Genomic DNA, 22,871 nt, shown 5'->3' on the forward strand with positions numbered 1-22,871 from the left:
CCGGTTTTCCCTGGCTGCTTTGCTTTGGGAGACACCTGCAGAGTGCAGGGGGACAGACCCTGAGGGCCTTAACGCTTCCTGGTGATCTCCTCTATGTGCAATACAGTCACTGGCTAAAGTGAAAGAGAGAATTTACATACCAAACCTTGTCACAAACTTGATTTTTTTAGGGTCAGCATAGCTACTGTAATAGTCCGGAATGTGGAATTTTCAATTATGAAGCTTAAACTTAGTGTACAAATGGTATTTTATTTTTTTTTATTTATCTTTGGAGCAGAGAGGTTAAGACTAATTGGTTATAGGCAGTACCTAGGTGACTGCAAAGCTAATATATTACAGAAAGTTTATACACAGAATTATTTTTTTACCATAGTAAAAATAAGCAAGGATTTCTTTCATATGCTGTTATATGCTTAAATACTATTTTTAATTACAAAATGGTTAGTAAATACAAATTTCCCAGTACATATTGCCAAGCACATTTTACAGTGTTGAACATGTAGCAAATGACAAATCTTTAAGGCAATAAAATTTGCTTGGTAATAATATCATGTAATACATGTATACATGTAAAATCTGTTAATATAAAGGAATTCTTTTCTAAGAGAATACTGTCTGTCAAGATCCTTTTCTTAAACTATACTTGGTTTGTTTCATCCTTTGATCCTACAAGGTTTACCAAATTGAAAGAAAATTCAATCAAACACTTGGCTTTGGCTATTCAAAATATTGACCTTTAAATGGGAAGGTGTCAACATGCATCTGAAAACCTTGGATGGAGAGGAGCAGTCCTTCCTGCATTTGGTTCTGAGGAATTATCCAAAGTGAAGTATTAAACTTTCATTATCTTGATGCTGATACCAAACAGCAGAGCTCTATCTACTAAGCTGTTCTGACTAATCCTACATTGTTTAATGTCACTACATATTAATACAATTTTAGTGGATAAACTCAATAGTTTTTTTCTCAGCTGATGATGAACAGATGTAAGATTGTGTGAATGATTGTCTTCATTCTTTGTTTTTTCTTTTTCAAAATTTTGTTTGGTTGATTTCATACCTTCCACAGCAAATTTTCTCTCTTCTAATTCAGGGTTGGTTTTTTTTGTCATTATGTGCTTGTTGGGCATCTTTATTCCAAAACTTTGTGTGAGTACATCTGTGAAGAAAGTGTTGAGAAGGAGGCCGAGTCCAAAGATGCAGTGATAAAAGGCATAGGGTATAGTCATGTGTATTGCTAAGAAATTAGACTTTTTGGGTCTCTCTAGTAAGCCTAGCTCCACCCCATAGAGCTACTGTTTACAGTCTGGATCCCCAGCTTGTATACGGTTTTCCTGGTGCTAGGCAACAGTTCTTGCCCAGTTATGCCTGCCCTATCAACTGAAGAAGGCAGCCTTTAACAACACTGCTAATACACTGATACAAGCTCCTTTGGTATTTAGTTAAGTCTTTGTGACAGAGACTTGGTTTATTGACAGTATTTTGGAAACGGGACTTGTTTGATAGACATTTCTTTTGAGATAAATGCCAAGTATGGTAGTGCATTTTTAATATACCAAATAGTTAAAAACGTGTCCTTTTTAGCACTTCAGAGTGCTATTTATTGTACCTATGTAGCTGAAATGAATGCACGTTAGCTAGTTGAAAATGGAATTTCGTAAGTTTACAGATTCTTAAAACAATTCTACTTGTACAACATTTGTGATTATTTGTGGAGGCCACATTTGCACGGTCCACATTTTCAAAGCTTGTTTAAAGTTTAACAAATGTATAGCGTCATGGTGTACGGCAGCTAAGAATCTTTTTGGGGCTGTTGAATAGTAATATGGGAAAATGTTCCTTAAGTTAGTAACAAAGGAAGACAGCATGCTGTGGCTCTTGAAGAAATGAAGAAATTTCTTCTTCTAGCTAAACAGGAATTGGCACTACCAGATATCCATTACAGCTACAGCCAAATCCCATGTAAAGAGAAAATTAAAAGTCCACAGTTAACATCAAAGGAACAGGAAATGATACAGTAAAAGCCACCATACAGTTTTATTTTTTTCTCCTGTGGACATGTGCATTGAGATGTTGCCTTTGTTTTTTTAATATGAGGGGGTTTGGGTGGAATATACATCCTTTTTTCTTGCTCTTCTTCTCTCTTTCCGTGATTATTACTTTTATTCGTAGGAGCTAGTATGCGAGATCTCTGAGAAGGCCAGTTTTCCTTTTCTAGATTGACTGTATGTATTTCCACAGCAGTGACAGGTATTCCTGCTGGTTGTGACCGAGAGTATTTTGATGATTGCAATGTCTGGAAGACTTGCTGATGTTTTGTCACTTTTGTATTTACAGAATCATGCAACAATTTAGGTTGGAAGGGACCTCTGCAGAGTGTTTGGTCCAAACCCTGCTCCCTTGCTGCATGTGTGTGTGAAGGGATGGCAGCACTCCTGGAGCTCTGTGGATGACACGTAGCTTCCTGCCTTTTGATCTTCTGTTTGTTGTCATCTAAGATTTTTGCTACCAACCATTCACTTCTGTTTTTCTATTTTTTTTGCCCTTCTAGAATCCTATCTTAGGAACGTTCCTAAAAATAAAACATTTCAAACACATGCCATCTCATTCCTGCAGACATTAAAAATAACATGCATTTGCATATAGGACTTAATTTGAGAAACGTCTTCCGTGTATTATAAAGAATTTTGCCTTTTGTCAGATTACATACAGTTGTAAAAATCTTAGTTTTTCATGTTTTATTTCTTTACAGGCCAGAAGCAAAATTTGGATGAAGCAATCTAACTAAGTTGCCGTCATGAGCAGAAGCAAGCGTGACAACAATTTCTACAGTGTTGAAATTGGAGACTCTACTTTCACTGTATTGAAACGGTATCAAAATTTAAAACCAATAGGATCAGGAGCACAAGGGATAGTATGGTAAGGTTTCCATAAAATTTAAATGTACTTTTAGGTTCCCTTGATAGAATTGATAGAATTAGAATTCCGAGTCCTTTAACTGTTGTATGTTACTGAATAGGAGTATGGAGAACTACCTTTCACATGCAAAACGGCAATAGTAATAGCCATTTTTCCTCAGCAAGGGCTGTTGCTGTTGCTTTTTGACCTATGTCCTTTCCTGCTTCCGAACTGATGCCCTTCTGTGCAAATTCAGCCAGCTGTGCTGAGACCTGTACATTAATGGGGGGAAAAAAAGGTGGATAAAGAAACTAATCCTAATCCTAAACCACACTGCTTACAGTGAAACAAAAGCCAGAAATACTCTCTCTATAATATCTGATGCTTATAAATGCTTTTACTTCTTGAAACGGTTTGTTAGGGGCCTGTTTCAGTTAGTTTCATAATCTAACTAGTCCCTGATAGCAGTTACTGAGCATTTGTGATGCTGCCTGTCATTGTAATATGTAAATACCTGATGTAGTTTAGGAAAATACGACTTGACAATATCATTCTTTGAATAAGAGTTCTGCTGTGGTGGACTGAAGAGTGTCTGATTGATTTAAGATTGGTGACAACAAGCTGCTTTTAGGTACCATTTGAAGTTCAGTGGCATTACCCCAAAGATAAATGTTGGTTTAAGCTTCTTGAGAGTTTTTTGAATGTCCAAGAGAAGGATGTAGATAACACAGGAACTTTCAGAAAGTCTTAAGATGCTAACCAGGGACATAAAAATACAAAAGAAACATCAAGAAAGGTAGGGAAAAGCATAATCTTGTCAAACACCTTTTTCCTGTAACCTCGTTACTGCCTTGATCTTGTCTTGTTCAGTGTTTAGAGAATGTGTGGTACGGGTGTGTTTTTAATTTGTATTTGTGTTTTAGCTGGGTTAATAAAATAGTGTGCTTAGTGCAAATGAAAACTTGAAGGCCAGTACTCTAGAAAGAATTGGTTTTGAAATGGTAATTTCTGGCATTAAGATTATTTGGTCTGTAAGTAGCAGCAGCAGAAAAACTGATCTGAATTTTGTTTGCATGTGTGTTAATATAATGAGGACAAACACAGTTGTATGACTACAGTCTGTTTAGTTGCTCCAGAAATGCCTGCAAAGGCTTTAGATGTTGTCACTGTCCTTCTGATTCCCAGTTATATGTTACTGCCTGTTTTCCAAATTTACTGCCCCTCCCAGAGCTGAGAGCCAAAAACTGACTATGCAGTTACTCAAGTGTCACTCTGTAATTGCCGCTAGTGGTAATTGAAGCCTTTCTAGTTAAAGGACTCTGATGACTCTGAGGACTGGAGTGCTCATGTCATTAAATGTTGGCCATGTCTGGAGGAGATAGGGTGTAATTCTTGTGATTTGGGTTGGGGTTTTTTGTTGGTGGGGTTTTGGGGGTTTTCTTGTTTGTTTGTTTTTTGTGTTTTTTTTTAAACTGGTCCAACTTGATTTGGAGGAATATTAAGCAGATGGCCTAAAGGTTCAACCATATCTAATTCGGAAACAGACTCTAAGGCTACCGTTATGTACTGGGGATGCAGAAGTTTAAATACTGGTACAGGAGTCCCATGTTGGCAATCTTTCCTGGCCACCTCTTTGCCACTCTTTCATAAGGTATTCCTTATCTTGGGGGTAGGTGGGGTAAATTCCAGATAGTGGCAAATGTAAACCAAAGAAAGTAACCAGTATATGTTGTTCCCATGTTCCCCTTTTTTCTTTCTTCAATAGTGACTAGAGGTTTTGATGATGCTAAAAAAAAAAAAAAAAAAAAAAAAAGAAAAAAAGCTCATTCAAGCCTACATACTATATAGACAACATGCTTTTCAAAGTACCTAGTTGGATTTGTTAGATGTTGACTGTTTACTGGCAGATGTTCTTCATTATGGTTGAGTACCATTCTTGATAAGAGACAAAACCCCAGTATTTTCCCTGCTGAGGTTTTTTTAGTAACTGATAAATATTTCCTGAGTCTGCACAGTAGTCAGCTGTGGTATTACTTCTTACAGGAAATAAAATCTCTGCCTTCCTGTTGTGGAAATGTGATACTTCTGGGAGTTGTCCCCAGTAACAGTCTTCGTCAGTTAAACAGCCTGTGTCACTGAATCATATGACAATCTTGGCATTAGTCTGCAAACAAAATGTTATTCTTCCTTTTTACCAAGTAAAAGCCAGTGACATCAAGATGTTAAGGCTTTCCTAACATTTTTTTGTTTGTTTGTTTTATCTTGACATTGATGCTCTCAGTGTCCTGAGGATAGTAAGCAACTGCATAAGTGAAAGCATGGGACCTTTGTATTAACCTACTTTTCCTCTTTCCTTCTCCCTTCCTTTCAGTGTGAAGATTTTGCATAAAATTGATGTGCTTTTTATGTTTGAAGTGTTTTGGATCTTTTTTAGGTGGTCTGTTCTTGAGTGCCAATGAGTGGCAAGAGCTCAGTATCTTTAGTAAGATATTTTAGGAAGCAGAGATGCTGCTTTTTTTTTTTTTTTTTTTTTTTTTTTGGACATTGTTATGTGTTAGTACTATGAAGCTGGGAAACACTTCTAAATTTTGAATCACTCAGCATATAAGAGCCCTTTGCTATTACACTCCCTAAAGGTGAATATTACTGGAAATTTGGTTTATCTGCAGACATGATACAAGGTATCTGAAAAAGCTGGCAACTGCCACAGCTTAAAGCACCTTGATACTGAGGTGTAATAATGTTATTTTTAATTACAGTGCAGCTTATGATGCCATCCTTGAACGAAATGTTGCAATCAAGAAGTTAAGCCGACCATTTCAGAACCAAACCCACGCTAAGAGAGCCTACAGAGAGCTTGTTCTTATGAAGTGTGTTAATCACAAAAATGTAAGTGTAGTGTCCTGCTTTAAATGTTGAAGAATTAACTAAAAGGTTATTCTTTCTGAAAGTGTTAAAAGTGACTTCAGAGGATGGCATCCTCTGTAGATTATAGCGATTTTCATTGCATGGCTATGTCTACATAAGTACAGAAGGGTCTTTCAGAAGAGCTATTACTGGCTAGTTTTGATACCTGCTCAATTTAAATACCTTCTTCAAACTCGGGAAGGGAGTCGGTGTTACATTGCTACATTTTACAAGTAGCTGGCAAATAAGAATACCGTGAGTGGTAAGTGCATCCTTGTTTCTGTTGCTTGTGCTAGACAAATAGGAGGAAAAAAGGCTGTAATAATTTCCTTTAATTTTTTTTCTGGTGCATGAATGAATTAGGAATCTTCTGTTGTGACAGCAAGAACTGTCTGATGCTTAAGAAGCTCTGGTGTAGATGAGATCACAGAAATGGGGGGAGAATAAGTGATAAATTTATCAGAGTTGGACTACAGAGGGCTGGTATTGTCCATTTTCTTCCGTCAGAGACAGCTGTGTGCCATCTTCCTCACCTTGCCTCTTAATCCCCCTTCAACAAGATAAAATTCCCCCTGGCTGCTAGGGATGGAGAGAGTCATAGAAGACTTACTCTTTTTAGCTACTTGGGAAAATTTTGTATTTTTTCTAAAGCAGAGATGGTTTATATGTGGATTCTCTGAAGGAAGTTTTAGCTAATAGCATAATTTGTATGATGATAAACTATTGCAAGCCTGCCTGACTCCTAATGAGTAGTAGCTTGACCTGTTTCTGCACAATTCATCCATTCTTGGCAACAGGGAAATATCCTAAAGCAAGAATCTGTTTTTCTCTTTGGGCGGACTTGCTGCTTCACCTCTGTCAATAGCAAAGTGGTATCTCTTAGGTAGTCTTTGTCAGTTTTTATTTTTATTTTTCCTCATATACAATAAAAATCTTACTAGCTCTCTTCAAACTGAAAGTAGAACACAGAGGAAGATTGACTAACTTCCTTAGGTTTTACGCTTTGAATATCAACTTGTTAATGCACACAGAGTGTCTTTAGATTATGTGATTTGTGGAGGAAAAATACTCCTCCTAAAATCATTAGTATCTATTACAGCATGCTAGGCCTGGTTGAGCCGCTGAGCATATTAAGCTTCAGTGTATACCAGGAGGTTGGCATCGAAATATTGGGTATCAGTTTTGAAATGTTGACTTTGCAACTTTGTAATTGCTGTGGTGTGATTATACTTCCTCTCCCCCTTCCTACAGATAATTGGCCTACTGAATGTGTTCACACCACAAAAATCTCTGGAAGAATTTCAAGATGTGTAAGTCTGATTTGAACTAAAGCTGAGAATTAATTTTAAAAATATTCACGCAGAAAGATGAACAAGGGGAAGAATACAATAAAATGGCAGTATTATCTGATTATTATTCTTTTTTTTTTGCTTCATAAGCTACATAGTGATGGAGCTCATGGATGCAAATCTCTGTCAAGTGATTCAGATGGAGCTAGACCATGAACGAATGTCCTATCTTCTTTATCAAATGCTGTGTGGTATCAAACATCTTCATTCAGCTGGAATTATACATAGGGTAAGTGAGTTTAACTGTGTGTATTTTGCATTGCACCTGGTTTTGCCTTGCATATTTAAAAGACAGAAAAAATTCAGAAATAGGAGCACAAAGGGTGATCCATAGCTTGTCCCATAGGCAGAGAGAGAATCACACCTTTTTCCACTGTAATTCTGGAATGAACCTTTGAATGATTTGATAATAATCTGCACAGAGTAAATAAAGATTTTTGCAGTGAGTTACATTACCTCCTCTAATTCTATATAACGTTCTATTTTAGTAGTCATGGCAGGAAAAAGTATCTGGAAGTGTCTCTGCCTTTATTGTTTTGGTAACCAAACCTGAAATCCCATCTTTTGAAAGAACTGTGCATTTTATTTCTGCTCTTTTACTAGCAGAGTAGCGAATAAGTATCTGAAGTCTCCAGATAAACAGATGATGATAAAGACCTGTAAGTGGAACTTTCATACACCTGTGTGTCACAAAGCATTCACTCAGACTGCCCACAGGCAAAACTGACTACTGCTTTTTAAGTGGGGTGTGTGTGTTGCAATCCAGTCAAGAATTTTTGAATTTAAGGTTGCCTGTTCCAGTTGAACATCTCATATGTATTTGTACGTAGTGTAGAGATTTCTTGAGATTGTCTAGTTATAACTTCTCAAATATAATCTCTTCTCTTCTAGGAAATCGTAAGCTTGTATTTCTACAGTGCTATATTTTTCATTGTAATTTTTTTAGAGAGTTTTGAAAGTTTTCATTTCTGAAATGATGCAAAAGGTACAATTAAACGTATTCATGTGTGATATTTCCAGTCATTACTGCATAGTCTTCCTTATGGATGATATACACAGCAAAGTAAATCACAAATGGCAATTCTGAGTGCTACGACAGGAATTGCTATGTTATGATGCTTGACCAGTTCAGTAGTCCACCTCATTGTGACCAGGGTGTTCAATGGCCTGCAAGCTGGATCTGGCAGTATAACACTCCCCTTCAGTATGCTGTTTTTCCCTCAAGGGAACTGGGACAATTGTTTGAATAGAGAATATGCTTTAAATTGCCAAACACTGCTTCCTTTTGCTCAGCTAGCTCTAGTACTCATCAGCTGCCTCATTCCAGTGAGGAGCTTGGGGAAGGAAGGTTGAAGGCTTCCTTCTTGTGTGCGGTCTGCCCTGAACTACTGTCTTTGAAAGAGATGGGCAAGGAAGGGTAGGCAGAAGCATCACCTGCAACCAGGCATTGCACCCTGTGCTGCTTGGTCTGCATGTGGGCCAATGCCCACCCAGACAGGTCAGTGGGCTTCTTGTATTATTCTGGTAATGCTAGGCAAAACTAGGATACCTTACTTACCACAGTTGTGGTATTATATTGCATATGACTGATATTATGCAGCCCTTTGTGTCCTAATGCATGCACCTGCAGGATTCAAATAATGGTTTTTTATGCAGCTTCACATTTTCTGGTCTCTTCAGTATTTAGGTATGCAAGTTTAATGCTGTGGGTTTTCCTGGGTCTTTTTTATTTGTGGAAAACTGTATCATATGGACATGCTACAGTAGGTAATGTGAGAGTGTCTCTCTTCTGTGGATCTTAGCACAGATGGGAAGGAGCTTCTAAAACTTTACTTGATTTAAGGGCAGTTTGGACTCCTGTAAAGCAGGCATCAAACCATTGAGCCTGTAGAAGTCATGGATAAATGTAAACATTCATAAATTTATAGAAAAGAAGTAACTACTCAGGTAGTTGTTGGGCAGAAGTAAAGACAGCTTTGAGGATAGAATTCCTGCCTCTCTAAATATGGGTGAAGTCTTTGAAATGCTTCATATTGTGCAGTAATATGAAGTACAGGGATAACCAATTCAGAGAGACTATAGATACAATTGCTATGTAAATACTAACATATGTATGCATGAATGCTTTTGAAGGACGTGGGCAGATACATTTTACTCGCATATCTTCATGGTAGATTTTCAGCTGACAGTTTCTTTCAGACTTTGTTGGAAGATTAAGTATGTTCAGGCAAAATGCTTGCATTACTTACTTGCTGTGTGCGTTACACCTTTATACTTCAAGGTGTACAGCATCAAAATCTGTTTCTCTGTGGAACAAGTTAAACAAAACCTCAGAAGACAAGGAGGGCATGCTTGAAAAGGGACAAGACATTAGACATTTAGACAGTTTTTTTTTTAATGTCTAAAGCTAATCATTTTGTTGAAACTAGTTACTCCTTAAACATAGTCTGTGCTACTGTGGCTGCCTGTGGAGCATTCTGGCTATGAATCTAGTGTACTTTAGTGTCCTCTAAAAGTTTTAAGCTTTTTTTTTTGGTGTTAGTTTCACGTGGTTTTTAACTGGGTTCTTCAGCTTCTAATACAGCTGCGATAGTCTCAGTATCTCAGTAACTATTTCAACGCTTGCTGAATGACTAAAATTAGAACAATCTGTATAGTGCCTGTAGCACTGGATACTACCTGCCACAGAAATAAGTGGCTTTTTCATAGCAAACTGGAGGCACGGAACAAGGCAGAGGTCAAACATGAGGAGTTTCAGACAATTTCACCTAGAAGTTGTAGGTGGCATACTTAGCTGCCGCATCAGTGGATAAAGATTTGATCTTGGTAAAGATTTAATTATAGCTTTGCACTGGCTTTAACAGATGTTGGCAAATAAACATTACTGTGTTGAAAACATTTTGCAGAGATAGAGTTCCCAGCAAGTGTAGAAGTACACATTCATTTATATTTCACAGTCTGAGGAGGATGAATGATCAGTGTTGCAGAGTTGTGCCTCACTGACTTGCTGAAGGACACGAAGTGTCTCAGTTTTTTTGCATGGAGGCTCTGAAACATGGTATTCTGCCTGATTTTGAACACTTAAAAAAGGTGCCTAATTATGGAAGCCCTTCACATAAATCTTTCTATAGGAAGGGAAAAGAAGCCATGAATTACCTTCCAGAGATGCGCCTCTCTCCCTGTCTGGTTAATGGGGAGATGGCCATGAATAATCTTTGATTTTTAGGCACTGGCATTTTACATTTTTAAGGTGAGGCGAGATACCTTCTGCAATAGGATGTGGATATATTTATGCAGCCTAACTAAATTGATCACTCTTAAAAGAGCTTTTGAGTCCTTGTTTATTTAAAACATAAGAGGTATTTGTTTTGTGTGAATTCAGATGCAGCGTAAGTCAACTCTCGCCTCCGTCATTTTGAAGGACAGTTCTGTATTCAAAATTACAACATGTTCCTAGGCTTCATGACGACTACATGATGTTCAGCAATTAAGGATAGACAGCGCTCTGTAACCTTTTGCTTTTCATCCTCCTAGTGATTTTTCTTTTACAAAGGGAAGGTCTCAACATCTTCAGTGTTAATCCTGCAGCTTTCTGAGGAGTTTGCTGAAAGCCGTATGAGTACAAATGAAAACTACATATATCTTGCAGATAGCCACTTTTAAGCCTTTATGAAACAGTGAAAGATAGGGCTACTTATCAAATGCCTGCAGCTCAAATGCTGGAGTCCTCTGCGCCATCTCGTGTTTTTCTCTCGTTAATCTTAGTAGTAGGCAGAAAGGATCCAAGCCTCATCTATGTCAGCTTGTGTACTATGAATGATTTTATGATGGCAAAGTTATTCTGAAGTTGGTCAGTTTGTAATATTTGCTCTGTGACATTCAGATGTGTGTAAGATCCTCCTGAGATAATGACTGAGTATGCCTGTGTAGTGTTTGTATAAATAGATGTTGTAAAGCCACTATTGTCAATGTGGTTTTACGGTTCAAGTGAAGAGAATACAGTTACCAAGCTTCTAACTAAAATGGTCTGAAGCTGTATCAGGGCAATTGAATGATTGTGTTAATTTCTGGCAGTTTTTCAATGGTGCCTTTTTGGGTTTGGTCACCAAAATTAATATAAAACCAAATCCTAAATAGGAAACTAAATCTGTGTGAGCATGGGGAATTTCCTTCCTGTTCAGAGAAACATCTGCATTGGTTCAAAAGAGGTAATGCAGAAGAAAGAAACCTTTTACTTTTTACATTCATGTTATAATTTTAATAATTCTTGTATCAAGATGATTATTGCATCAAATGATTTCAGCAATTGTCATGTTACTTGTGTTCTGCGTCGTAGTAATAACCATTGGTCCAGTGAGCAGTTTCTAGACCTTTCCTCAGAGCTAACGTTTCTTACTAACCTCAATTTATTTCAGACATTGCTAACATATCTTGTAATGCTGGTTGTATTTTCCTTCTTTAATTGCTATATAAATCTACAAGCACAATAAGGGAATTAATTCTGTAGTCTGCTGAATGCACATGAATTAATGCAAGGGGAGAAGAAACTGCAGTTATAACAATAACCTAGTTGTATATGTGGGGTTTAATATTAGCAGTATTATCTTTTAAAAATGTGAACCAGAGAGTACTTTGTGCTTGTCTTAGCAGTCATATATGATGTTTCTTTTTAAAGGATTTAAAGCCCAGTAATATAGTAGTAAAGTCAGACTGCACTTTGAAGATTCTTGACTTTGGACTGGCCAGAACTGCAGGAACTAGTTTTATGATGACGCCTTATGTAGTGACTCGTTACTACAGAGCACCAGAGGTCATCCTAGGGATGGGATACAAAGAAAACGGTCAGCAAATATAGTCTTTCTTTGGCATAGCTTTATTTTTTTGTTTGGCACACCACATTTTACATGTAAATGTTTTTTTCAAGCTGTAGAAATTCTATAAATTAGCCTTGTGACCAAAATGCAGATTCTGGATACACCAATTTGTTTATTCAACACAACCCATTAGAAATGTTTGCATTTAATAGAATAAGAAATTGAGGGCCTTGTTTGTTTAAAAATTTAAATAACTTGCATGGCAGATTAAGTTTCATCCAGGAAGAACTGGAAATACATTTTCTTAATACGTGGTATGTACCTTGATATACCTTCACCTGACTTTATTCCTGATGAGGATGTAAATTGTAATTCATCAGTAAATGTGTGTCCTAAAATTAATGTTTAAATGACTATATTCAATATAGCCTTTCAGGATGTAGGGAACTTAAAGGCTACTGAGGAACAAATAAGCTGAAACTACCTACTGTGGCATTACTTTTTGTTAAAACCGGCTTACTTTAAACCTGCCGCACTAAGTTCTTAACTGATGTTGCTGAAGAAAAATTCAATAATGTACTTGAGACAAGAATGCAGAGAGTACTGTCGTGAAGCATCGTAGATTCTTTGAGGTCCATGACGAATTCCAAGGAAATTTCTTTACTTTGTCCCTTTGCTTGCATACATTTCCCTCCTCTTTATAGTTACTCCATGGCCCTTGTCTCAATATCTTCTACAAGAAAATAAGGAAAGGATACAGCAATTGAGGGAAACACACGACCAAGGACATTGTGTCTTCTGAATGAAACAGCTAGTATCCTTTAGGAAACCAAAGTAAGATGTCATTCCTGAAATTCTGTTGTAGTGGCCCCAATTCTGCTGCTCTTTCATTGATTCACTGTCACTGTGGTCAGTTCAGCTCACTTGGTGTTTCCACCTCAGGCAGGCACAGTGCACAGAGCTCGCTGTTTGCGGAAGGTATTTTAAACCCTCTATTGATTAGTCCTCCAGTAAGGCCCATGAGATGCGATGATGCTTGAGGCTTTGTTAGCTGTCTCCTGGTGATATGAGGCATGGCTCCTCAGGTTACTGACACAACTGGGGCTTGCTCTGCTTTTCAGGATTCTTAATATAGTCTGCAAACTTGCCTGGCAACTGCATACCATTACGGCAAGTGACTTCAGGTTGTGTGTAAGTGATAGCTGCTATGTGCAGAGAGAGTTGATTTTGTTGTTTATAAAAGCCAAGAAGAATAACTTCTGTCGGTGTTGACAATGAAAGAAGCCAGCTCAAAGGAATGAGAACAGACCTTTTTTGCAAGGCTGTGGTTTTTATTTCTGTTTGGATCATGAGTGTGCATAAGAGGATGTACATTCCTTTGAATGGCCTTCAGGGTTGGTTATTTTTCCTGTAATTTAGAAGTCAGAGGTTGAGTGGAGCAAGCTTAAAATTATTTTTTTAACTGCTGAAGTTTTGTAGAAAGCATATATTTAAGTTTGTCTGTCTTTTTTTTTTTTCCCCAAGACTTTACATTGGCCAGTTAAAAGATACTAGATAAAAGAACCTGAAGCTGTAGTCTGAGTCATGCAGCTGCCTTACAGAAGGAATTGATACAATGGAAGTCTCACAAGTTTTCTGACTTAGCTTGTCCAGTTTATGTTTTTCTCTTAAATATTAAGTAATTTTGAGTTGCAGAAGTGTGAAACATTCTCTCCGCTAAAACATTACTTAGGTTATTATTGTAGTTAAATAGATTGTGTTCTAGAGCACCCTGTCATGCTAGTGACAATCCTGTTCCTTAAGCAAGCATGAATTGTGTTGTGCAGCAAAATATAAATAAAAACTTAATTTCATATGAAAAATTATCACGTCTTCCCAAAGCCCAAATACATGGTCGTTGAGAATGACACTTTTGGAGAATGTAAAAGTAAACCTGTGGGCTGACTGAGTCAGAAGACAATCTGCATTTCCATATGTACTGTTGTCATTAAAAGGCTATTTACATAGACTGTAACTCTTAATCGTTCGTCATTGTGGAGCTCCCCTGACAGGGAGGCAGGGCTGCAGAGGGGAGTGAGGCAGGTATCAAGGATGTACTTACAGTAGGACCCGTGGGCTGTCCAGGATCCTTACCTGTTGGCATTGACGCCTATTTTAGCCCTTTAAACTCATAGTTAAATTAAAAGTTAACTTACTTAATTTACAGTTAAATATTGAAAATTGACAGCTAACTAATGGTTAACATTAACATTTAGTTTAATTGAACAGGGTCATCTGGCAGCTTTATGCCGTTTCAGTGCCCTGCTGAACTTAGGTGGGAGGACTGCAATATATATTTTGATGACTGAGATACATACTGCATAGTAGTATACTTTTGGTACTATACTATGCAGATGAAATCTTTAAATCTTGTTTTAAAAGTAGCAAAGATCCCAGACAAATTGATTATAGAGTTAACTTTTGCATAGCTTTTGATACTGAAGGAGATAAAGCACATTTGGGTATATTACATTAAGAAACCAGGCCTTGCACACTCAAGAAACTTGGAACTGAAGGACACCAAAACTGTTTGTGCACACATACCTTAACATATTTAGATTTACGTGCAGTTATGTGCATGATTATCAGGAAGGAAGTACTGAAAAGCAAGGAAGGCCTCAAATCCTCTGAAAAAACTACTTTTAAGTTTCCTTGTATGTACCCTGGGTTTGAACTTCATTTTCACTTGCTATTTTTTCTCTTAGAATTATAGAAAATAGTAAGTTCACTCCAAACAGTGTTTTTAAGAATAAAATATACACTGTATGACAAGCAGTAGATGTTTAAAAAGATTTTTCAAGTCTGTAATGAGATTTTACTCAGTCTTCTATAGAAGTATTCATAGGAGCAGTCTCCCAAGTTAGTCTGTCTTCATAAAAAAGTTAGACACCTATAAACAGACAGGTTTTGTTTGATTAATGAAATCGGCAAACGAAAACAACCCCAAACATCGCAAGTTTGGTTTTGTAGGGTGACCAGAAGAATGGTTTCCAATGTTTTTCTTTGCCTCTGAGGTAATTTGTTGTCTGAGGCATGAACATAAATCATAATCACATTATTTCTCTTCCCAGACTTCTCCATGCAGTTATGGGTGTCATTTTTATCATGTTGGACACAAACTAATTACAACAGATTTGGGTATATTTTGGGTTGTGATGGCAGCAGATTGTTTTGCAGGTGAAAAGTCAACATTTAGAATTGTATTTAAAAAGTCAAATGCAAAACTTGGCTTCAAATCTTTGGGTGTTTAAGCCAAAGAATATGTACTTTTCTTAAGTACTTGAAAAGAGTTTTTAAAGAAAAACCACCACTAATAACAAAACGTTGCAATAATCTTTTAAATGAACCAGGCCCTTAATTTTGAACTATTAATATGTACAACTATGATCTCCTATCATATGATTTAGATACTATTTTAGAGGAACTTGTAAATAAGGGGGAAGGAATATTTTCAATAAAAAGCAACGTTGTTTGCTTGACATGGTTCAGCTCCTTCAGAACTTTTACATGTGATTTTTAGTATACAATTGTTCTCATTTAAATCCCCTTCTTATCTGCTTAATTGAAATTCTGGTGTCATGTTTGACATGAAAGTATTCATAATAATACAATTTCATTATTATGACTTCAAGAAAACTTTTGCATACAGAATTAACAGTATCTCTGAAAGCAACCACAAAAGAAATTGGCATACCTGTAAAAAGTAAACTTGTTCATCTTTAGTATGTCTTCCGAGTGATTTATTTTAAGGTAATGTAGAAAATGTGTATTTCATATCCAAAAAAATTGCTTTTGAGGTTTTCTTTTATATAAGATGTTATTTCAACATAACTGGAGAAATATTTTTAAACAAATAATTTTAACTGAAAATCTTTTAGGAGCATACTAATATTGTCATTAACTGATCCTCTAAAATTCTAAGTGATCTTTTACTGATTGTGTTTGCTTTTTATTTAAAGGGAGAGAGAGATCCATGGTAATCTGACTTTTAGGAAATACTTGATGGCAAATTTTAATTCCTATGTAATAACAAATTAACTTTCCTCCTAAAAGTATAAACTGTTTAGATACACAGTGTTTCTAGAGGTCAGTTTACTTTGCTCCCTTTAAAATTACTCCTACAACTACAAGGGAATTACTTTCATGAAATAGTTAGCTTTGGTGCTCCAATCCCGTCTGCTGGCAGAGGTAGTTTGGAAAGCCTCAGAGCTTGGAGAAGGGCTTTACTCTGCTTGATTCGTGTGTATCTCTCTCTCTCTTTCTCTGCTCTAGCTCTTGCTCTAGCACTATGTTAAACAAAAGGATGGTTTTCTGCCTTGTATTTGAGACAGTTAAAAGCTAATCCTTATATACGTTGTGTTTTAAACTGTTTTCATTGATTAATATAGAGACTTGCTCTTTTTCTGTGCTGTCTCTGCAGTTTATAGGATGCAGTCATGTTATGCTTCTTTTAATTTAAAATGACCGTTTGCTTTGCTTTTCCTTCTTTTTGTGCTACAAACATAGTGGATTTATGGTCTGTGGGGTGCATTATGGGCGAAATGGTTTGCCACAAAATCCTCTTTCCAGGAAGGGACTGTATCCTTGTGCTGCTGCAGCAGGTTGAATTAGTTAGGAAGTGATTAACCATTTTATTGATGTAGTGTCATGAAAATGCATATTGTACAATTGTGGGTTTTTTTTATTAAATGAACATGGATTTTTCTTGTGATACACTTAAAAAAAAAAATTAAGAACTTCATTTATATTCAGGCTGCACCTAGCAGTAGGACATAGTCTCTGCTGGTCCTGTAGTTAGCATACATTCACCTTCACTCATTTTCATTACACACGCTTTTTATAGTCACTTCATGTGTGTGTGTCTATATTTTTATTTACTTTATTTTAATAACTATCTTTTATGTTAATATCATTGCGTTTTGTTTTCAGTTGACATTTGGTCAGTTGGGTGCATCATGGGAGAAATGATCAAAGGTGGTGTTTTATTTCCTGGTACAGATCGTATCCTTACCTTTGGCCTAGGATGTAGCTGTAAAAGGTCAAAAGATTCTGCAGCAATATAGTTCCAGATTAAGGTGGTTCAAATTTTTAAAATACTGGTATTAAACTGCCTTTTCAAAATACAATTTGCAGTTCATTATTTTGGTTCCAGGAAGCTGCAAAAATGACTCCAGTTATACCATTTAAAGCAAAACCACAACACAGCATTAATGTGTATGTCTGTCTTTAAAGATTAATACTAAGTGAGATAAACAAAATACCACTTGGGCAAACAGGCTTGTTTTTCCTTTTTCCTTTTGTTTCGTCTTTTTTTTCTTTTTCCAATTTAATATAGTGTCTATCCATTGCTTTTGGATTTTGTCACATTTAAGACAGATTTCTTTTGTTTAGGTGGTGTTTTACGGGTTCACATGCATTGATTTTTTGCTTTTGAGATCATTTTTATGTAATAACTTACTAATCTTGTTTAGTACCTGAGCATGTTAGCAGTTACTATTCTTTAAATTTTACAGAAAACGTTTGCAAAAATTTCCTAACCAGCTTCATTAGTTACACTCTGGAGTTTTGTATTTTTGTATGCAGAAAGGATCCTGCAAGCACCTTTCAGAAATATCTGGCGCTTCTGTCTTTCTATTCGATGAATGGCTTGGTGGTATCTGTATGGGTTGTCCTGTGAACAATACTTCAGACAAAGGGTCTGCTCCAAGCAAGTGGAGCTGAAACCTCTGGATCGTCGCTAAAATTAGTGGATCTAATTGGAGTTTGGCATCTTACTTGTTTTACTAGTAGTTACACTCCAGTGTTTTGGATGCCATCAGAAATCTTTCCTGCTTTTGCTGCAGGTTAACTGTTTAATAATTGATACAGTACTATTTAGGGGTGAAGATTGGGTGAAGATTTTGAGGCACAGTGAGGAGATGCAGGACATCCTTGCTTTCATACAGCTCTGTCATTGCATGAGCTGCACCATGCTTAGCTTTATGCATCTGGTTTGCTAGCATCGCTGTTCAGTTTAGGCTCAGTACCATACAATGTAAATACTTTTTTTTGAAGGCCTGTACTAAAGCACTGTAGAACTTGAAAATCCTTATATAAAGGTCTGCTGTTAAGTTTTAAGAACGTAAGAGAGGACCTGCTACATCCGACTGAAGGTTTAGGTAGCCCAGTATCCAGTCTTTGGTGGTAGCCAAAAAGAAAATGTTGGGGAGAATATATGAATGAGATAAGCATATATAAAATATTATCTGAGCTCTCTCCCAGTACCTAACCATCTGCAACTAGGAATTCCTGAGCCAAACATTGCTTTTTTTATTCAGTAACACTTATTAAATTCTTCTGCCGTGAACTGGTCAATCTCCCCTTTACGTTGTGTAAACTTTTCAGTTAAGATGTTCCTTACGCATCCTTGAAACTCTTTAACTTCTGCATTCAAGTCTCTGCCAAAATTGTCATTGACCTGTGTGGGCCAAGATTTCATCTTTTGCGTGCCCACTGCTGCTCAGTGTTGCATGTCATTAGTGAGAGATAGCTAACTTGGGAGACTCCAGGACAGGGCTGAGGTATCAAGATGAGAATGAAGGACAGAGCACTTACACAGGGTAATTCTTACGAGTGCCTTGGTGATGTGTAGTACCTTGACTACTGTGAATACATGTTCAGATCAGGAAGTGAGTTCTTCTCCAGAACCCAAACAACGCCTTTATTTAAATTTGTTTAATACATTTTGTGAGTCTCTTAATTTGCTCTGTTTCTCAGAAGTATATCTTTTGCTAGTTTTTATAATTTTGAGTAAAATACATGTTGCCCTGACTATGCTATCATAGTCTTTCTTTGTGTCACTGTTTTCTCTAAGAAGGTAGTCCTAATTAATGATGATGAACTTGATATTTTATTGTAATTTTCTGTGTTTTCTCTCTGTTGGTTATTTCATGTAGTTTTAACATAACTTTCTAGCTGAAAATTAGACACAGTGTTTTTCTTAGCTGCATAACCTTAGATATTGATCAATGGAATAAAGTTATAGAGCAGCTAGGAACACCATGCCCCGAATTTATGAAGAAATTACAGCCTACAGTACGAACTTATGTGGAGAACAGACCTAAATATGCTGGATATAGTTTTGAAAAGCTCTTTCCAGATGTCCTTTTCCCAGCTGACTCTGAACACAATAAGCTTAAAGGTAAGGTCCATTTTCTGTGTTGTATATTTTAAAAGTTTTAAAACTGTGATATATTGAACAGAAATGTATCTTGGTTTTGTTCACTATAAAATTATTCCACTAAGGATTTAAATATTACAATATTTGTATCATGGGAGTGGGTGAACACACTGGCGTATGCTTACCTCCTCTTTCTCATCTTCTCTGAAACAGCTCCTATTCTGGAGATACCTTTATAAAGAAAAGTAAATACATATATATATAGTCCTCTCAGTGACAGATGCCAACATGATTTAGAGAAGAGTGGGGGGAGGGTAGAATAGAAGTTGTGTAGGCAGAGCAGTTCTTCTTTCTCTAGGGATGAAAATAAAGTTTTATATTCATAACACATAGATATCCTGTAGTTACTGAAATAACTTACTGGTTCTAAAAGTCACCTACTCAGTGGAGTCAGAGACTAACCATATTTTCTGTGACTAACAGTACGTGACAGTTTTTTCCCCATAAACTGCAAGAGAGGCGTAGTAGGTGCTTGCCCACTGCTATTCCAGACAAGGCTGTACTGCCAGCTGAGTTACATTTCACATAAGGATGTCACACCAAGGGGCACTGTATGCTGAAAATGTATAGTGAAACATGTCCAACACCTATCCCACCTGTGTTACTCTCTTAACATTTTTTTTTCCATCAAATGGACCACTCTCCTAAACCCCAAATTATGTGAGGGTTGCATAGGTATTAAACTGGAATTTCATTACGCCAGATCTCCTCTCCTCATGAGCTTTGAAATACTGTATTATGTGCACTGTGTATGGCACTAGGTCTAAATAGAAAATTTCACTTTTTCAGCAAGTCAAGCAAGGGATTTGTTATCAAAAATGCTGGTTATAGATGCTTCTAAAAGAATCTCTGTGGATGAAGCCCTGCAGCACCCATATATCAATGTTTGGTATGATCCATCAGAAGCAGAAGCTGTAAGTTCTTGTTTTAGGTCTCTGATTAGGAAGGTACTGTACTAAAGCAAACTTGTTGTGATGCTTGATATAACTGTGTGAAAGAAGATTATTGCACGATCTGCTGCACCAGAAGCTTAACTGAGCCGTAATCATTTTTATTGACATGGATAGACAAGTTTATTAGAAATGGTATTAGGAATGGGCGCAAACTGAAGTACCTGTATCTGTGTGTTTGTGTATAATTGCATATAATCTCCTCAACATGTAGGAATGCATCTGAAATATTTTATATAGGGTTCTAATTTATCGAGCTTCTGTTGTTTCAGTGTGGTTTGATTGCCCTTGACAGGATTCTGAGGTATTTACTACTGGGCAAAAGAAATATTTTCATTAGTTGTAGCAATTGATAGTACTCTTAAACTAGAAAATAAGTGTTTCAGCAAAGTCTAAGTACAAGATCTTGAGCTTTCAATTTTTAACTCTAATGAACAAAGGTATTAATTGAGAATTTTTCTTAAAAATTAATTTCAGGACAATTTCAGCTTATGAGAAAAGCATAATTTTTTTAAAAAGAAAGGTGGTTGGTGATGGCCCACTAAGAACAGAAAAAGATGCTTGATGTAAATGGTACGATTAGAATTCTGCTAATCTATAATAGCAAGAAGGAAAATTTAGTAATTAACAGTAAGTAGGTAAAAAGGGCTGTTTGGACTGGAGACTGCTGCACTTAGGAGCTCTTTTACCAGACTGTTCAGTTTATATTTTAATTATTACAGTAATGTAAGCAAATCTGTTAATCAGAAGAACTTTAAAATATGTAGCAGCATATAGAAAACAGGCCAAGTCCAAGTATGAGAGAATATATGACAGTGTAAATACAATATTTTAAAATCAGGTTCATATTCTGAGTGCTCACTTTCATTTTTCATTTATTCCGGTTTTGTATCCCTTTTGACTGCTTTATCATGAGTTTTGTTTTTCAGCCTCCACCAAAGATACCAGATAAGCAGTTAGATGAGAGGGAGCACACGATAGAGGAATGGAAAGGTAAGAAGGGCATTGTAAGTATAATAAGGCTTTTGGGAGTAGGCTGGGCCCCAGTGATTACTGTTATTAAGGTTCTTCTGAGCAAGCTAATAGTATTTACTTAAACTGCTTAGAATGGCAAGGGGATAGATCCGTGCTTCACAACCTCTTGATTGTTGGGACACTAAAAATTTTCCTGTGAAGGTGCCGAACCTTTGTAGTGAACTTAAGACCTGCTCATTTCAGTCACCTTTTGCAAACCGTAAGGCAGTGTTTTTAGGGAGGGTAATTATTCTGGATAAACTGCTACAGTTGAAAAAGATGCAGGAGTTTGAGCAATGGAAGTCTGAAGCCAAAGCAGTAGTCTTCAAGTGTGAAGAGCATATTAGCAATAACTGTACTCTCTTAAATCAAGCAGAGGATTTGAAAGAAAAAGCCATAAGGAGTGTTAGTAATGGGCAAGATAGTGAGGCTACAGCTGGTGTGGGAGATGCTGATGGTTATCAGCTGTGGGATCCTGAGAAAGTAGCTGGGGTTGAGGTGCGGAATGGATTGTAGTATGACATAAGACACATACCTCCAAGAACATGATCTTTAGCGTTCAGTACTGGTTTAATATCTATATTTCCTGGTCATATATTAGGTTTAAATGATAAAGTGTAAGGGGAACATCTTTGTTACTTGTAAAGCTTATGCTTCATTTTGAAATTGCTTCTAAAAGGTGTGGTGTTATTGCAGGGGTTCTAGTAGTAAGAAAAAACGCGGATCCAGACTGCTGTGCAGGCCAGAAATGTTGCATTTAAGCAAGAATTTAGGGCATTGAGCAATCTAATATTTCGTACTGAAAAAGTCCAGGAAGGGATATTAGACCTCTGTAACCTTATTAACCCCAGAAGGAAAAAAGCGGGGAAAATGTTTCATGAATCATTTTTGACAGTTTCATTGTGTTGGTTGGTAATGGACACAAATCTGTAAAATCTAGTACTACCATACTTTAAGTCACTTTCTATTAGAAACTGAGTTTTAATTGTAAAGGCAGAGATAGGGAGAATTGTGGAAATTCTCTTATCATCCTTTTTCCAAGCAAAGTTATTTCCCTTTTGAAGCAGGTGTGCTGAAGGTATTTCAAGCAATATGGAGTTTACTTTTGAGGCTCCCACAGCCCTTCAAATAATAATTCTTAAATGCTTTTTTCTTCCAAACTGTTTGTACATTGCATTAGTTTGCCAGTGACAGATAAGAAGTAGTATTCTGACAGTCCGTTCTTAGGAGTTGCCATTAGCCTAGAAACCTTCTGGCCAATACACAGGGTGTGATTGATTCATGTTACAAGCACTTCTAACCTGTCTAAGGATGAGGAACTTCTGTAACTGGAAGATAAAGTTGCTGCTTTCATTTCAAGTGGCCACTTATATGCCAGTATTGTATTCCATTTCATGGTGATCTGGACCTTTAGATGTTGCTGAGGAGATTTAGTAGCAAATGTGTGTTGGGAGGATGGCAATGCTGTTTGGGCTTGTTCCTACCTGTTCCTTTGAAGACTGCTGATTGAGTTTATCTGTACCAAAGAAGCCATTGATAAAAACTGAGTGGTCATTAAGACTCAGTTTAACCTCAGGTCCCCAAGCAGCTTGGACAAAAGAATCTTAGAGCAGTATCAGTGTGTTCTCGAGAGTGTCAGGCCATTGTAGCTCCAACAGAAAAGAATTGTACGTTTTTATATC

General features: G+C 36.8%; 1 protein-coding gene across 3 annotated transcripts in view; it reads left to right on the top strand.

Annotated features, from left to right (window-relative positions):
* MAPK8 (mitogen-activated protein kinase 8) overlaps window positions 1-22,871 on the top strand; it is a 47,328-nt gene that overhangs the window by 23,030 nt on the left and 1,427 nt on the right. For 2 of the 3 annotated variants that reach the window (XM_059821513.1, XM_059821515.1), the window contains exons 2-10: window positions 2,752-2,918; window positions 5,657-5,786; window positions 7,056-7,114; window positions 7,244-7,382; window positions 11,829-11,994; window positions 16,936-17,007; window positions 19,004-19,186; window positions 20,015-20,139; window positions 21,105-21,168. In XM_059821513.1, the coding sequence (XP_059677496.1) occupies window positions 2,797-2,918; window positions 5,657-5,786; window positions 7,056-7,114; window positions 7,244-7,382; window positions 11,829-11,994; window positions 16,936-17,007; window positions 19,004-19,186; window positions 20,015-20,139; window positions 21,105-21,168 (1,060 nt within the window). In that variant the 5' untranslated portion in view covers window positions 2,752-2,796. Of the gene's footprint in view, window positions 1-2,751; window positions 2,919-5,656; window positions 5,787-7,055; window positions 7,115-7,243; window positions 7,383-11,828; window positions 11,995-16,512; window positions 16,585-16,935; window positions 17,008-19,003; window positions 19,187-20,014; window positions 20,140-21,104; window positions 21,169-22,871 lie in introns of all 3 variants that reach the window. The other variant, XM_059821512.1, reaches the window with a different exon arrangement.

Source organism: Gavia stellata, chromosome 9 (genome assembly GCF_030936135.1).
Source record: "Gavia stellata isolate bGavSte3 chromosome 9, bGavSte3.hap2, whole genome shotgun sequence".
NCBI classification, from domain to species: Eukaryota; Metazoa; Chordata; class Aves; order Gaviiformes; family Gaviidae; genus Gavia; species Gavia stellata.